Below are 17,974 nucleotides of genomic sequence, written 5' to 3'. Positions count from 1 at the left end.
TTTGGTGTAAGGTGGATCAAAAGTAAGTCAATAATGAACTTTCCACCGTGATAAAACAATAGGAAAAACAGAGAATTGGCTGTTTAAATTGGGCAAGGACAGCAGCACCCCTCTAATCTATCCCTCACATGCGTCCCCAGTGGGAACCTATTTTTGACCGTCAAAAGTGGTGCAATATAGGCCTATAGGGAATATGGTGCCATTGATTGGGACACACCCAATCTCTCTCTCCAGCTCTCTCTGCCTCTCATTGGATACTTCTATGTTTACACCCCCCCCCCACTCTCTCTCATGTCTCCTCTTTTTAGGCTCATTACCCTGCTGCTCCTTTGACCTTGCTCTCTCTCTCTCAGTCTTTCTATTCCATCTCCTCTTTCTCTCTCATTATCTCCAGTCTCCACACAAATTCAACCCTCCTCTTGACTTCTTATATAACCAGAGGGAAGAAGTTACGGGGATGAAGGGAGTGACAAACAGAAAGAGTTGTTTCGACAGAGACAGAGTGTAGACAGAGAACACACACACACACACACGCACGGATGGACGGACACATTCTACTTATGCTAAAATGTTTATTCTATTTTACTGAGCCATTTACTTTATGTCCGTATTCTTATCTTTWATTATTTCTTATTGTTTGCATTGTCGAGAAGGAGCGTGCAAGTAAGCATTTCGTTGGACGGTGTATACCGTGTGTATCCTGTACATACGACTAATAAAACTTGAAACACACAAATGCAAACACACACATACACACAATGTAGACATGATTATCAGCTATTTTTGTTTAAAGCCACTAGTGGGCAGCACTAGCTTGCAAAAGATCACGCTGACTTGATAACCTTCTCAATTCAACAAATAGACCTGACTGTAACTTACACCATTGATTATTGAAACCGAGAGTATGTCTAAAATAGGCAGCCTATTTATTCACACACATCGAGGAGACAACAGAGATATTATCAGATAGTATTGATAACCCCTGTTGGCTAAAATGGGCTAATATCAATAGTATGCATTAAGGGATTATTCTTTGAGTATGCATGAGAACAAAAAGGAGGCGCACGGCACGCACACACACACACACACACACACACACACACACACACACACACACACACCACACACACACACACACACACACACACACACACACACACACACACACACACCACACACACACACACACACACACACACACACACACACTCAACCTTCGATGGCAGGAAAAGCCTCCTAATTGACCTATTTTTTGTCAACTGTGAAATTGTTCCAAGCTAAAAAATTAAATAATACAGCTACATATTTCCAAGGTTCGTGGTTCTTCTCTTGGTTTTCTTTTTATCTTTCCACATGGCCGCAGCTGTTGTCAGTATGGAACTAGTCCCAAACCAGGCCAAGTAACCATGGACACTGTAAAACCTCTCCCCTTTAATGGCATAACTAGCGCCATAGCACTGACCCGACCACCACACACACACACACACACACACACCACACACACCACACACACACACACACACACACACAACACACACACACACACACACACACACAACACACACACCACACACACACACACCACACACACACGCGTTCACAAACACACATGAACACACACACAAACTAAGAAAACAAACACATTGACTCACACACACACACATTGATTATGAGCATGGGGAATGCAGTGACGATTTTAGCATGTAAATGGTGGGGCAAACTCAAGCTATTTTTTGGATGCACGCCAGCAAAGCCACTACACAACACTGAACAATACATTAATTGCACTATAATGGTGACAAATGGTGCCCACAAACTGTTAGGGCCGACATAAATCTTTCCTGACAGCGMAGCTTTCCTTTCAGCACCATGGAGTGAATCCTTACCACTGCTACACCTGGCTATCAGCGGAGCCTTGTCTGGCAGCAAAACAGTTCATTCAGCCTCACTTACTGCCTTTTTAAAAAACATAACTGATATGGCTGACTCGCTTAAATAAATATGGTTTCTACTGACTCCTTGTGGATTTGTGTAACTCGATAAGAACTGCATTCTCCTTCAATTATAACGAACGCCAACATGAGTTTTGAATTTTGAACCATACACAAACACTATTACATTCATGTTCAGTAAATTCATGTTTGTTCTTATATCATCAACACTTAGCTCTAAGTATAAGCAAGTATAAGCAAATGAGCTGCGACGAGGTAGCCCTATTTGTTCAGCATTTTCAAAATGGACACCGGCAGAAATTCAGAGAGATGTTAGTTCAGATAAACTCAGCAAGATGTTGAGGCCTTAACTTTKCTGTTCTTTAAACCACCACACAGAGAAAGAGAGAGAGAGAGACGCAGTTAGCCTACCATTTTAAGTATTTTATTAGGCCTATGTGGTCTAAAAAGAAATTAAAATACAAACACGAGCATCCACTTTTATAGACGTTATGCAAACAAAACAACCCTCGCAATATCAACTGGAATTACATGGGTCTATTACTGAACTTTTTGTTGAAAAATTAATATTTGATGGTTACAGACCCAACAACATTATATAGTCTCCCCTCCTTGCGGAGAAAGCAGAACAATTAAATAATTCCAACATTGCCTAAAATGATGAATGAGATAGACTTATATAAGCAATATAACAACTGAGATGTACAAACGATGGCATAGGGGAACGATGAGCGGATAAGACGCAAGCCAAAATTTAGATTAAGACATTAATAAGCAAACTAAGACAGACGTAGTCGATACACCTATTTGTTCAGCACTTTTGAAATGAACAGCGACAGAATTCAGAACATGGGCCGTTCTTACATTATTCGCCCTGCACGCCAAATCAGAACCATATGATAAATAACAGGGGCATATAAGCTGATAATGAAATCTCTTACAATATCCGATGATGACATTTCTCTAAAACAGGCTATAGGCTACATGTGCACCACCAAGTCAGAACAGAAMGCAAAGTTCTGAGGGGGAGAGGGACCAAATTCTTAGGGTGAGACACATGGGCCACTAACTGCCTACTACACAACATACACTTAGTATTACTTTCTTAGCTACAGTATACATATCTCCCTGGCAGATATGTTTASCTTAATTTATGCAGCAGCATACCTATTTTTGGACTTACCATTGTTGTGCTGTGCTCACTTGAACAGGAAGGTGGCGCGGCAGTTCTTCTTGTGGGCAAACTTTCTCTTCAAACTTTGTCATCAAAGTCTGGCATTCTCTGGGTGAATTCAAGCTAGATTGGCAGCATGGGCAATGTATTCAACCTTTTCTGGCCTATGGTGTTGGTGCTGAATGTTGATCCTTTTAAGTTTGGAAAAGAGACCCTTTCAGGCAGATGTTTTAAATCCTTAAACCCAGACTTGGACCACACACCCTCTCCACCGAATAGCAGGCACGGGGAAGCAAAATAGTTATCGCTTTGCGACAGTTAGCCACCAATTCCTTCCAAACCACTCATTGTTGAATATGCGATTTCTGACTTGTTGTGTAATGTTTATGTCCATTGGTTGATGAGCATCGAGACGTTTTATCTATAATTTCTCTTCAGCTTTATTAACTCAATACATKATTTTTTTTATTGTTCGCAAACGGATATGTCTATTTTATATCTATATKATTTTTTTTGCTAAACAGGTGGGCTCAGCAATAAAGATTTCTGTCACGCCTGCTCCCGCTCTCCCTCTCGAGCGCCAGACAGCCTATCATTACGCACACCTGTCCCCTTCGTTACACGCACCAGCGCCTCTTTGGACCCACCTGAACTCTATCATTATTTGAATTCCTTCCCTTTATCTGTCTGTTCCTCACGTTATTCCCTGTGTCAGCATTAATGTCGTTACTTTGCCCCGTCGCTGGTCCTGTCCTGTTTTATGTCCCTAGTTCATTAAATGTTCTCCCTGTACCTGCTTCCTGTCTCCAGCGTCGATCCTTACAGTTTCACAGTTCTACTGTGCCTTATGTTTTATGTCGTCTATTCATCTATCCCTTCTGAACATACAGTAACTGGGGCCTATGCCTTGAAAATCTGGCACACATGCTATATTCTCTTGAAAACAGGTTGCCATTTGAGCACCCATGACCGTACCACTGATTCCTCCAAACATAGGTAGAAATCCCCTCCTCGTCTGCCTCCTCTGTGTCCAGCACCACACAACTACCCAAACTATTACTACCAAGAGTGGCGAATGGGTTAACTACAGCACTCTCTTGTGAGAGGAAGACTGGGGTGATTGACTGTGTCTGAACTGGATMGAGTTCAGTTCCACTCTGACGGTAGGCTCTTATTAATTTTGAATGTGACAGATAGAAATTAATGGAACATATCGATTCTACATGACTGAGAGTGATGCACAGACATGAGTGATGTCTGTTCTACAACCACTTTCTAGCTGAACATTCTGTAACATTTCAGCACTCTTGAATGAGGCCGATCATGAACCCTAGAAAGAGATTGACCCCCAGTATACCCACGCAGGCCATACCTGTACGTGTTCAACAGTTTCCAACCAAACTGTCCCCATCATGGCCGCACTAACAAAGCACAGTGTTAATGGCAAATCAGGACCTTTCATCACGGGCCCAAACAAAGACGCATATTGTAGCCAAACTAGCTGTTCTGAGATCAGCATGTCAAGCAGGTTCACTGTGGACACCATGTCTCCAGCATGAGCCATGATTCACCACAGACTCCCCTTTACAAAGCCCACAGCAGTGGCCTGACCAACTGACCAAGGCATCTGTACCAGCCATTGTTCTCCATAGACACTGAGCCTTGTGTGGTAGCCAGTGGGGAAAAGGCTTGGGGATACATAGCATTGCATTTCAAAGGACTTACAGCAGGAAGGAAACAACAGGGAAGAACACCATCTTAAAACCAGGGTTGTGTTCATTAGGCACCAAACGGAAGACAGCAGACTCAAACAGGGAAATCAACTCAAATGATGTTTGTCACATGCGCAGAATACAAAGGGTGTAGACAAGCCCCTCCCAACAATGCAGAGTAAGAAATAAATTAAAAAACATATGAGGAATAAAATACACAAGAATGGAGCAATATACAGGGAGTCCCAGTATCAGATCAATATGTAGGGGTATGAGGTATTTTAGGTAGATACAGTATGCACACGAAGGCAGGGTAAAGTGACTAGTCATCAGGATAAATAATAATAAGAGTAAAATAAAAAACAGAGTAGGAGCAGCATATGATGAGTGTAAGTGTGTGTGTGTGTGTGTGTGTGTGTGTGTGCGTGTGTAATGTGTGTTTGTGTCGGTATGTGTGTGTGTTTATGTGTGTTTGTGTCGTCAGTATGCGTATGCAGTGTATGTGAATGTGTGGGGGTTTTGGGAAAGACTATCAGTGTGTATATTCAGTACAGTAAGCTCCAGTATTGGGACAGTGACTTTTGGAGCTCACTGTAGTGTGTATACTGTATATAGTCTTGTGAGTGTGCATAGAGTCAGTGCAAGATACGGTCAATGCAGATAGTCTGGGTAAACATGAATTAACTATTTAGCAGTATTATGGCTGTTTAGCAGTCTTATGGCTTGGGAGTAGAGTCTGTTGGTCCGAGAGCCGATGCTACCGTTTGCCGATCGGTAGCAGAGCGAACAGTCTATGGCTTGGGTGGCTGGAGTCTTTGGGAATTTTTCGGGCCTTCCTCTGACACCGCCTGATATAGACATCCTGGATGGCAGGGAACTCGGACCCAGTGATGTACTGGGCTATCCGCACCACCCTCTGTAGCGCTTTGCGGTCGAGGATGGTGCATTTGCCATACCAAGTGGTAATGCAGCCAGTCAAGATGCTRTCGATGGTGCAGCTGTAGAACTTTTTGATGATTTGAGGGCCCATGACAAATCTTTTTAGCCTCCTGGGGAGGAACGGCGCTGTCGTACCCTCTTCATGACTGTGCGGGTCTGTGTGGACCATGTTAAGTTCTTAGTTCTTAGTTATGTGGACATCGATGTGGATGTGGATGGGGGCATGCTCTCCCCTCTTTCTCCTGTAGTCCACAATCAGCTCCTTGAGAGGGACTACCTGAACTTTTGAAACAGTTTCTGTTGCGTGCCCTAATAAACACTACCCAGGCATGTAGATGCATGTTCTTGAATGGTATCGTAGGTTCTTTGTGGATTATAGGGACAGCACAGCTTCAAAGTGAACCTATGATGACGGTAGTTAACAACCGTATGGTTGAAATTCCAAGCAGGACAACACCTCAGTGCGCAATGTGTAAAAAATGGCCATTTTCCCATTGGATAGGGTTATTCACATTGGCGTTATGACAAGCCTTGCGGGGGCAGAAAGTGTGTTGTTTTGAATTGAGTTAGGGTCCGTTACTTTGTGGTGCAGTGATATGACAGGCTTGAAGCCGGACGGAGTGTTGCTTGAACCGTTCAAAATAAGCATGTCTATTTTAAGACTGCCTTCTCTGCCACAGTGTCTGAAGTGATGATATATAGCCAATCAGGGTTTGGATAAGAGCAATTTGATTGGATACAATTTGAGAGATTCGGATATGCAGTTACAAAAGTCAATGGCTGCAAACTCTGCTTTGAAGATAACACTTTTCCGAATGCAGCTTAGGATGACTGGTGCTTTGCCTATTTCATAGTTTCCTGTGCTAAGACTTTATCAAAGATATTGGKCAAACCTTTCTTTGGTGAAAGTCTTTGTTGGTCTGCTGTGTTAAAGCCTAGGCATTAGCTCGGCAAGCTAACACAAGTCTTCAGATTTCAGGCAAAGCTACTTGAGTGTGGTTCACTGACTGAACGCCCTCCGTTACACATGCTCTCTGTTGTGTTGACAGCAAGGTATGAAGAGAATGGAGGAATGGAGGGACGGAAGGAGGGATGATGCTGGTTTCCCTGGAGAGGCAAAGGGGGTGTCAGGTGAGGATTCACAGTGGCTGGGGGGGGGGGGGGTAATGGGGGTCATGGCATGCAATCCCTAATGCTCAGGGCAGCAGCTGGGCATCCAGATGGGGCAGACACCACAGAGAGCATTCTGGATTAAAGGGGGAGGCACATCCACCCCCCTACCCCCCACCCTATGCACTACTCACTCGCTGGGAGCAGAGGGCTTTGTTGACTGCACCTGATGCCCGTGCCCACCGCTGCCCCTCCCTTTTATCATTGTCTCTTTCATGTTTTTCACTCTGCCGTTATTATCGCTTTATATCGAGCTCCCACGCTCGCTAGCACTTTCTCTGGAAGTTTCTCGCGCTTTGTTTTCCTATTTTTTTATTTGGTCTTTCTTTTCTCTTTGTTTTCCTATTTTTTATTTGGTCTTTCTTTTCTCTTTGTTTTCCTATTTTTTATTTGGTCTTTCTTTTCTCTCTTCATTCCATTGCTACACAGTAATCGCCATCCCGCTTTCATTGACACATTCCTGTGCAGCCCACCTGCTGGAGGAATAATGAGCCAGTGTTTGTTCTAACACACACACACACACACACACACATAGATATGTACACGCACGCACTCACATGAAAGGACACACACACACGTACACACACACACATGCAAGTGTAAGTACACGCAGTCGCACTTGAGCACAGACACACACTCCTTTCCCAGTCACTCTGGGTGGAAACCCCAGCTCTTACCTCAGGCTTGGGATAGCCATTAAGCCATTTATAAAGGTACAGAGCAGCAGCTCTATGCCCGACCTTTCAACTTTGCCCCATACACGCACGCGCACACACACACACATCGCATCGACCCACCTCATTCCCTTCCATCTCTCCCTGCCCCTGCCCTGTTCCCAGCTCAACAGAGGCTCATTGTCATGTCTGCATTTCAGAGCAAGACCCGGCCTGTCCCAGGGTGCCTCCCACCCCCTTTCTATACAGTAAAGCCCCATTCCATTTCTCCCTCTCGGCGAAAACAACACAACAAAAATCGCTCCCATTTGGGGTCGACACAATTGCATCCTGTCACTCATTATGGTTCCCCCTCCACCAACACTTCCACTCCACCGGACATACACTATCCCGACCAAAAGTATGTGGACACCTGCTCGTCGAACAACTCATTCCAAAATCATGGGCATTAATATGGAGTTGGTCCCCTTTGCTGCTATAATAAACTCTTCTGGGAAGGCTTTCCACTAGATATTGGAACATTGCTGCGTGGGKTTGCTTCCATTCAGCCACAAGAGCATTAGTGAGGTCGGGCACTGATGTTGGGCGATTCGGCCTGGCTCGCAGTCGGCATTCCAATTCAGTCCAAAGGTATTCGAAGGGGTTGAGGTCAGTGCTATGTGCAGGCCAGTCAAGTTCTTCCACACCGATCTCGACCAAAAAATTCTGTGTGGACCTCGCTTTCTGCACGGGGAATTGTCATGCTGAAACAGGAAAGGGCCTTCCTCAAACTGTTCCAACAAAGTTGGAAGCACAGAATCGTCTAGAATGTCATTGTATGCTGTATCGTTAAGATTTCCCTTCACTAAGGGGCCTAGCCCGAACAATGAAAACAACCCCAGACCATTATTCCACCTCCACCAAACTTTTGCCACTGTGCATTTGGGCAGGTAGCGTTCTCCTGGCATCCGCCAAACCCGGATTTGTCCGTCGGTCTGCCAGATGGTGAAGGTGGCATCCTATGATGGTGCCACGTTGAAAGTCATTGAGCGCTTCAGTAAGGCCATCCTACTGCTAATGTTTGTCTATGGAGATTGCATGGCTGTGTGCTCGATTTCATACAACTGTCAGCAACGGGTGTGGTTGAAATAGCCAAATCCACGAATTTGAAGGCACACTTTTGTATATACAATGATTTCGGAAAGTATTCAGACCCCTTGACTTTTTCCACATTCTGTTACGTTACAGCCTTATTCTAAAATTGATATCTTCTATTCTCATCAATATACATTCAATACTCCATAGTGACAAAGCAAAAGCTGTTTTTTAGAAATGTTTGCTAATTTATTAAAAATCCAAAACTGAAATATCACATTTATATAAGTATTCAGACCCTTTACACAGTACTTTGTTGAAGCACCTTTGGCAYCTATTACATCCTCGAGTCTTCTTGGGTATGATGCTACAAGCTTGGCACACCCGTTTTTGGGGAGTTTCTCCCATTCTTCACTGTAGATCCTTTCAAGCTCTGTCAGGTTGGATGGGGAGCGTCGTTGAACAGCTATTTCATGGTCTCTCCAGAGATGTTTGATCGGGTGTCCGGACTCTGGCTGGGTCCGGACTCGGGTGCAAGTCCGGACTCTGGCTGGGAGAATTGTCCCGAAGCCACTCCTGCGTTGTCTTGGCTGTGTGTTTAGGGTCGTTGTCCTGTTGGAAGGTGAACCTTCGCCCTTCGCCCCAGAGGTCCTGAGTGGTCTGGAGCAGGTTTTCATAAACGATCTCTCTCTACTTTGCTCCATTCATCTTTCCCTCTATCCTGATTAGTCTCGCAGTCCCTGCCTCTGAAAAACATCCCCACAGCATAATGCTGCCACCACCATGCTTCACCGTAGGGATGGTGCCAAGTTTCCTCTAGAGTCTTTAGGTGCCTTTTAGCAAACTCCAAGCAGGCTGTTATGTGCCTTTTACTGAGGAGTGGCTTCCGTCTGGCCACTCTACCATAAAGGCCTGATTGATGGAATGCTGCAGAGATGGTTGTCCTTCTGGAAGATTCTCCCATCTCCACAGTGGAACTCTGGAGCTCTGTCAGAGTGACCATCGCGTTCTTGGTCACCTCCCTGACCAAGGCCCTTCTCCCCCGATTGCTCAGTTTGGCCGGGCAGCCAGCTCTAGGAAGAGTCTTGGTGGTTCCAAATTTCTTKAATTTAAGAAGGATGGAGGCCACTGTGTTCTTGGCGACCTTCAATGCCCCGGATCTGTGCCTCGACACAATCCTGTCTCAGAGCTCTACGGACAATGMTTTTTCTCTAAAAACGTGTTTCTGCTTTGTCATTATGGGGTATTGTGTGTAGATTGATGAGGAAAACATTTTAGAATAAGGCTGTAACATAACAATATGTTATGCCAAGGAGTCTGAATACTTTCCGAATATAGTGTAGTGTATAGTGTACATACCAACAGTTTGATAGGGGGAGATGGTGGTGAGATGAACCAGCGTTAGATAGTGGGAGAAGGTGGTGAGCAGCTTGAAATGTGTTAGCCTAGAACTGGGTGGTAATGGCAGTATGATCCATATGTTTCTGCTGAAGACAGCTTGTCTTGTTGTTGTTGTCTTGTCAAACGATGCAAAGATGCTGATGTTGAGGGTAGAAACAGTCATGTATTTACCCACTGCAAATTGGTGAACTTTGAGAGTTACCCTGAGCTTGTCCAAATGACACAGAACAAAATTTACCTTAATCCCAAACAAATACCCCTCCCTTCCAGCCTGACCGGCTTCACGGAGAAATCAAGGGCATTTCCCATGGCCTGACCAGGACTTGGCTTATCTACTTTACCACAGGAACCTGTATTGGCAGGCATTCCATTCTGTCACTCACTGTAACACAAAGGTAAACATTACAACTGGAGTGCAAATGGCCATTCAGGATCGTGTTTATTAGGGCACACTGTAGCAAAAAGGTTTAAAATATTGTATAACAGAAAACTAATATTTCRAGTGAGTGCTTCTTATTTATTGGAATTATTATTTTGGGGGTATTTTACCCCCTTTTTTATCTTGTCTCATCGCTGTAACTCCCCAACCGGCTTGCGAGGCAAAAGTTGAGTCATGCGTCCTCCGAAACATGACCCGCCAAACCACGCTTCTTAACACCCGCCTGCTTAACCCGGATGCCAGCTGCACCAATGTGTCAGAGGAAACACTGTTCAACTGAAGACCTAGGTCAGCCTGCAGGCGCCCGGCCCCCCACAAGGAGTCGCTAGATAGCGATGAGCAAAGTAAAACCCCCCCGGGCCAAACCCTCCCCTAACCCGGACGACACTGGGCCAATTGTGCGCCACCCTACGGGACTCCCGATCGGTTGTGATATAGCCCGGGAACGAACCCGGGTCTGTAGTGACGCCTTAGACCGCTGCGCCACTCCGTAGGCCCCATATGAGTGCTTCTTATTGGACAAGTTCATATAGTATTAGCCCGTTTCATTCAGTTTGGTACCGTGTTGTGCCAAGTGAACACGACCCAGATCATTATCAAACCTGATGTCGGCTTAAGGTTCTGTTGCTATGGGAAACACTAGTGAATCTTCTGAAAAGGGTGCATAGAGGCTTCTAACATAGGTCATTGCAATCAATCAATCAACCAATCAATCAATAGAACTAAGCCTAACTACATTAGCACTCACTGGCACAGTCACATATCATGAGACATGATCCAAGTCTGCTTGGTTTGTCCATTAGCCGTACATTGTAGAGTAATAGTGAAGACATCAAAACAACACATATGGAATCACGTAGTAACCAAAAAAGTGTTAKAAAAAATCAAAATACATTTTATAAGTTAGATTCTTCAAAGTAGCCACACTTTGATAACAGCTTTGCACACTCTTTGCATTCTCTCAACCAGCTTCACCAGGAATGCTTTTCCCAACCGCATTGATGGCGTTCACACATACGCTAAGTACTTGTTAGCTACTTTTCCTTCACTCTGCGGTCCAACTCATCTCAAACCATCTCAATTGGGTTGAGGTCAGGTGATTGTTTAGGGCAGGTCATCTGATGRAGTACTCCATCACTCTCCTTCTTGGTCAAATAGCCCTAACACAGCCTGAAGGTGTGTTGGGTCATTGTCCTGTTGAAAAACAAATGATAGTCCCACTAAGCGRAAACCAGATGGGATGGTGTATCGCAACAGAATGCTGTGGTAGCCATGAATTCTTAATAAATCACTTACAGTGTCACCAGCAAAGCACTCCCACYCCATCACACTTCCTCCTCCATGCTTCATGGTGGGAACCACACATGCGGAGATCATCCGTTTACCTACTCTGCGTCTCACAATGACACGGCATTTGGAACCAAAAATCTCCAATTTGGACTCAACAGACCAAACGACAGATTTCCACCGGTCTAATGTCCATTGCTCGTGTTTCTTGGCCCAAGCAAGTCTCTTCTTCTTATTGGTGTCCTTTTAGTAGCGGTTTCTTTGCAGCAATTTGACCATGAAGGCCTGATTCACGCAGTCTCCTCTGAACAGTTGATGTTGAGATGTGTCTGTTACTTGAACTCTGTGAAACATTTATTTGGGCTGCAATTTCTTAGGCTGGTAACTCTAATGAACTTATTCTCTGCAGCAGAGGTAACTCTGGGACTTCCTTTCCTGTGGCGGTCCTCATGAGAGACAGATTCATCATAGCGCTTGATGGTTTTTGCGACTGCACTTGAAGAAACTTTTCCTGGATTGACTGACCTTCATGTCTTAAAGTAATGGTGGACTGTCGTTTCTCTTTGCTTATTGGAGCTGTTCTTGCCATAATATGGACTTGGTCTCTTACCAAATAGGGCTATCTTCTGTATACCACCCATACCTTGTCACAACACAACTGATTGGCTCAACGCATTAAGAGGGAAAGAAATTCCACAAATTAACTTTTAACAAGGCACACCTGTTAATTGAAATGCATTCCAGGTGACTACCTCATGAAGCTGGTTGAGAGAATGCCAAGAGTGTGCAAAACTGTCATCAAGGCAAAGGGGTGGCTACTTTGAAGAATATAAAATACAGTTGAGGTCAAAAGTTTTTCACAATTCCTGACATTTAATCCCAGTAAAAATTACCTGTCTTAGGTCAATTAGGATCACCACTTTATTTTAAGAATGTGAAATTTCAGAATAATAGTTGAGAGAATGATTTATTTCAGCTTTTATTTCTTTCATCACATTCCCAGTGGGGCAGAAGTTTCCATACACTCAATTAATATTTGGTAGCATTGCCTTTAAATTGTTGAACTTGGGTCAAACGTTTCGGGTAGCCTTCCACAAGCATCCCACAATAAGTTGGGTGAATTCTGGCCCATTCCTCCTGACAGAGCTGATGTAACTGAGCCAGGTTTGTAGCCCTCCTTGCTCGCACATGCTTTTTCAGTTCTGCCCACAAATTTTCTATGGGWTTGAGGTCAGGGCTTTGTGATGGCCACTCCAATACCTTGACTTTGTTGTCCTTAAGCCATTTTGCCACAACTTTGGAAGTATGCTTGGGGTCATTGTCCATTTGGAAGACCRATTTGCGACRAAGCTTTAACTTCCTGACTGATGTCGAGATGTTGCTTCAATATATCCACAACATTTTCCCATCCTCATGATGCCATCTATTTTGTGAAGTGCACCAGTCCCTCCTGCAGCAAAGCACCACCACAAAACATGATGCTGACACCATCGTGCTTCACGGTTGGGATGGTGTTCTTCAGCTTGCAAACTTCCCCATTTTTCCTCCAAACATAGCGATGGTCATTATGTCCAAACAGTTCTATTTTTGTTTCATCAGACCAGAGGACATTTCTCCAAAAAGTATGATCTTTGTCCCCATGTGCAGTTGCAAACCGTAGTCTGGCTATTTTATGGCGTTTTTGGAGCAGTGGCTTCTTCCTTGCTGAGGTGCCTTTCAGGTTATATCGATATAGGACTCGTTTTACTGTGGATTTAGATACGTTTGTACCTGCTTCCCCCAGCATCTTCACAAGGTCATTTGCTGTTGTTTTGGGATTGATTTGCACTTCTCGCACCAAAGTACGTTCATCTCTAGGAGACAGAACACGTCTCCTTCCTGAGCAGTATAACGGCTGCGTGGTCCCATGGTGTTTATACTTGCGTACTATTGTTTGTAAAGATGAACGTGGTACCTTCAGGCGTTTGGAAACTGCTCTCAAGGATMAACCAGACTTGTGGAGGTATACAATTGTTTTTCTGAGGTCTAGGSTGATTTATTTTGATTTTCCCATGKTGTCAAGCAAAGAGGCACTGAGTTTGAAGGTAGGCCTTGAAATACCTCCAATTGACTCGAATGATTTCAAATAGCCTATCAGAAGCTTCTAAAGCGATGACATTTTCTGTAATTTTCCAAGCTATTTAAAAGCACAGTTAACTTAGTGTATGTAAACTTCTGACCCACTGGAATTGTGATACAGTGAATTATAAGTGAAATAATCTGTCTGTAAACAATTGTTGTAAAAATTACTTGTGTCATGCACAAAGTAGATGTCCTAACCGACTTGCCAAAACTATAGTTTGTTAACAAGAAATTTGTGGAGTGGTTGAAAAACGAGTTTTAATGACTCCAAATGTATATTTTGATTTGTTTAACACTTATTTGGTTACTACATGATTCCATATGTGTTATTTCATTGTTTTGATGTCTTCACTATTATTCTACAATGTAGAAAATAGTAAAAATAAAGAAAAACCCTTGAATGAGTCTGTGTGTCCAAARCTTTGACTGGTACTGTATATAGCCTATCCATATGATGCAACACATTTTGCATTTGTTAGGCACATTTCTACTTAAGTTTGAGCCTAAACAATTGGACTAGGTGTCTGCCTGAAAGGTTGTATAGCCTAAAGTAGAGTCTAAATGCCTTGGAGAAATGCTACTGTTTACCCATGTGACTACACCAGGCCAAAGCAACCACGGCGGCACAAACGAATTGCCCTTTTACTTTAGAGCTTTCAGCAAATGCTTGAAGGCTTGATACTGGACATATAAGGCAAGAGGAGTCTGCTTGACTGAGCACACATAATCCYATGGGGGAATTTGAAAGAAAGTTAGATAACGGAAGACATTTGGAAGTTTGAGAAGTTGAATCAATGAACTTCCGGAAACAAAATTGTCACKTGTGGTGCTTGAAATGTGGAACGGTAAACACAACACAGTAGCCTAAATTGAAGGTCAAGCAAGCTATAAGTCAATGTGAACTACAAGTAAAACTATAAGTTGTTTAATTTTACTTAATTTACTGTTATCTGAATAACCTCCTTTYCAGTGCAACTGGTTAAATGTGGCCATCAGTTTGCCCGACAACATGTATGGCAACTTGAAGACCATGAGTCGTTTGGCAGTCTATATGTCTCTCCAGCAGTTAAAGCATGGGATAGCCCAGATTCCTGAAACATTGTAGCCCAAATGAACAACATATTTTCCCAACCCTCTACATTGTAACAGTGAGGAAAGTGTAACGGCTACAATGTGCCTTCTGTCTACAGGGCTGCACCTGTGGGCTGACATATGGAAATTGATGCATTCTAACCCAATTTCATATTGTCTCACTCCCACATCCACCCACCCTTACTTATATTCTGATGGGGGTGCATATAAGGCACAAACATGTCCAGTAATGCATTCATTGACCATGGTGGAAAATCAGGTTGAAATTTTCCTACAGTAGGTTATAACAGAATAATAAAGCATGTATTGTAGTGTAAAGCTCTTGGGGACTCCATTACAGTAATGAAAAAGCTTTTAGGTAGTAYCATGAAATCAAGTTGACAACACCACTTGAATTATTTACAAATGCATTCACCGTTTTGTCATGTAACTTAGAGTGCATGCCTAAAATAATGTGGCCCCTGTTTTTTTTATTCGAACAAGCGAACGTTGCACATKTTTTCTTTACTAATAGATGTGAACGTTATGTTAATATCAAATTGTCGCACAACATCATATGTGATAGTAGTTTGACAAGTCCAGTGTATAGACTATTGTGTGGTGCAGAAGATTGCAAAACAACATTACTGACAGTTCAAGCTAAAGGCAGGCAGCCTTTGTATTACGTTTTTAGACTGATAGAAAGTGTAGCCTATACAACAAAACTGTGTAGTGTACTGAGTGTAGCCTACATTACATTAGTACACAATGAGTTGCCCCCCCGCGGAGAAGCTTACAATAAGAGCACGAACGTTCGCTCCCTGGAAAATATTTAGCCTAKCAGATATTTAGGTCCCGGGTAGAGCATGGCGATTCCCACAGGAGACCAGTCCGAAAAAGTACGAAAAATGTATGCTKCTGTAAATCGCCRTGGATAAGAGCGACTGCTAAAWGACAACAACAAAATGTACCAAGAGAAAGACGAACTACTTTTTTTTTCAATTAAATAATAGTTACAGTAAGTCAATTGCAATTMAAAGAAGCAATGTCTCAACGACAAGTGCACTTACTTCGTTTTCAGAGCGAGGTGGAATTCCAACAAGGCAAAAGGTAACGCCATTCATTGGGCAGCTCGGAGCGTTTCTGCCTCAAAAGTTGTCACGGTGTTGTTGTAAACAAACKAAAAAATACTTGTAAACTATTTTACRGTCGACATTATGCCAACTCTATCACACAGGTAGGCTTTACTCTACCTCCCCCGTAGTGTGGATAGGTAGAAATGTCCCCTCCCTCAGTTTTGATTCTTTCGATGTCAATCTCCCATTTCGGTGTTACCGCGTTCCCACATACGCGCGAGCGACGCGCAAACTCGAACGCAACAAAGGTCCCGCCCCYCCCTCGTGGTTATGGGCGTGACCGAAACAGCAGCCAATGCGTTTTAGTGACGAATGGATGTACTGTTGTAATGAACGCGTTGGCGCGCAGGAGGTAGCGATCTTTAAATCAAGGGAGTGGCAATAGTTGTCATGGTGCGGCAGCTGCAGTGATCTCTCCTTCTCCGAATATTGGATTAGAAAAAGTGGATTTTCGATTCGTGTGGCTATTAGCGATGATTGTATGAGATTATTCCTCGCGTTCCTGAGTGGCGCAGCGGTATAAGGCACTGCATCTCTAGTGCTAGAGGCGTCATTACAGACACCGCGTTTTGATTCCAGGCTGTATCACAACTGTCKGTGATTGGGAGTCTCATAGGGCGGCGCACAATTGGCCCAACGTCGTCCGGGTTTGACCGGTGTAGGCCATCATTGTAAATAAGAATTTGTTCTTAATTGACTTGCCTAGTTAAAGGTTACTTTTTATATGCAATTAGGGCAAAAAGTACAAAGAGCAAATAGTTAAATGTGTAACATTGCTCATGTTCTCATCTCTCCCCATACCATACACATATAACAGAAACCCTAACAAAAACAGTTCAAGATATGGCAATAACTATAAGAGCAATTTATGATGGAAAAGAACGATWGTTAGTTAGTGCGCTTGTCAGTGGCAGGAATTTTAGTTGTGGTGCTGGTGTGTGTGTTTTTTGTAAATATCTTGTTATTGTCATAGAAATGTCTGTGTCACTGRTTGGTATCTATAATGTGTTGCATTGTCTGTGTTAATGTTTTATGTTCTGTCTGTCTAAACTGTGATTTGCATCTTGTTTGTCTGTCTGCCATATAGACCTACTTAACCCAGGCTGAAMTACATCCGGCCGTGATTCGGAGTCCCATAGTGCGGRGCACAATTGGCACAGCGTCGTCRGGGGTAGGCCGTCATTGTAAATAAGAATTTGTTCTTAACTGACMTGCCTAGTTAAATAAAGGTTAAATAAAAKAATWKAACAATTCGATACTGTGACTTGTGTTTGCATATACTGTATGTTTTCTATGGCTCTCTCTGTGTGTCTATAGAGCGCTGTGTATCTGTGGGAGAATCATCACACCCGGAGCAAGAGTGTGTGTGCTGCACGTGGTCGCTGGAGCGAGACACACTCCAATGCTGATGTTAGCCGACATTCCCCTCAGGCCAGAGAATGGAGCATGCGTGGAGACAGTCGTCATCATCCCCCCCCACACACACACACACACTGTGTCATTATGTAATAGCGTTGCATGAAAACATCAAGGAGACAGAGGAGAATAATAGAGTATGTAATCTACATGTTCACTCTGATGCACGCGCACACACACACACATATATATGTCCCTAGAGTGACCACTAAAGCCTAGTATCCACTTGTTTTTGACCTAAGACACGCTATATTGAAATTGCTCGTGAGCATCCTGATGAAAATGCAGTCCTTTTAGGGATTTTAGGATCTGCTTCTCATCTTATCTCATCCTATGAATACTATAACCCAGATTTAACATCAGACTGCCCTTCTATCAACTGATTATGGCTTGTCCCAAATGGCATCC

The 17,974-nt window shown here is 43.5% G+C and overlaps 1 protein-coding gene across 6 annotated transcripts in view; it reads right to left on the bottom strand.

The window, feature by feature from the left end:
- Nucleotides 1-17,974, bottom strand: part of LOC111978770 (rho GTPase-activating protein 23) — an 80,527-nt gene that overhangs the window by 33,634 nt on the left and 28,919 nt on the right. For 4 of the 6 annotated variants that reach the window (XM_024009006.2, XM_024009009.2, XM_024009007.2 and 1 more), the window contains exon 1: nucleotides 16,085-16,341. The exons of 1 other annotated variant lie outside the window; for it this stretch is intronic. In XM_024009006.2, the coding sequence (XP_023864774.1) occupies nucleotides 16,085-16,138 (54 nt within the window). In that variant the 5' untranslated portion in view covers nucleotides 16,139-16,341. Of the gene's footprint in view, nucleotides 1-16,084; nucleotides 16,346-17,974 lie in introns of those variants that run through there. One more of the 6 variants, XM_024009010.2, reaches the window with a different exon arrangement.

The sequence above is a fragment of the Salvelinus sp. IW2-2015 genome, linkage group LG18 (assembly GCF_002910315.2).
Source record: "Salvelinus sp. IW2-2015 linkage group LG18, ASM291031v2, whole genome shotgun sequence".
Taxonomy (NCBI): Eukaryota; Metazoa; Chordata; class Actinopteri; order Salmoniformes; family Salmonidae; genus Salvelinus; species Salvelinus sp. IW2-2015.
The sequence above is the reverse complement of the archived record's forward strand: the minus strand, read 5'-3'. Positions and strand labels throughout refer to the sequence as shown.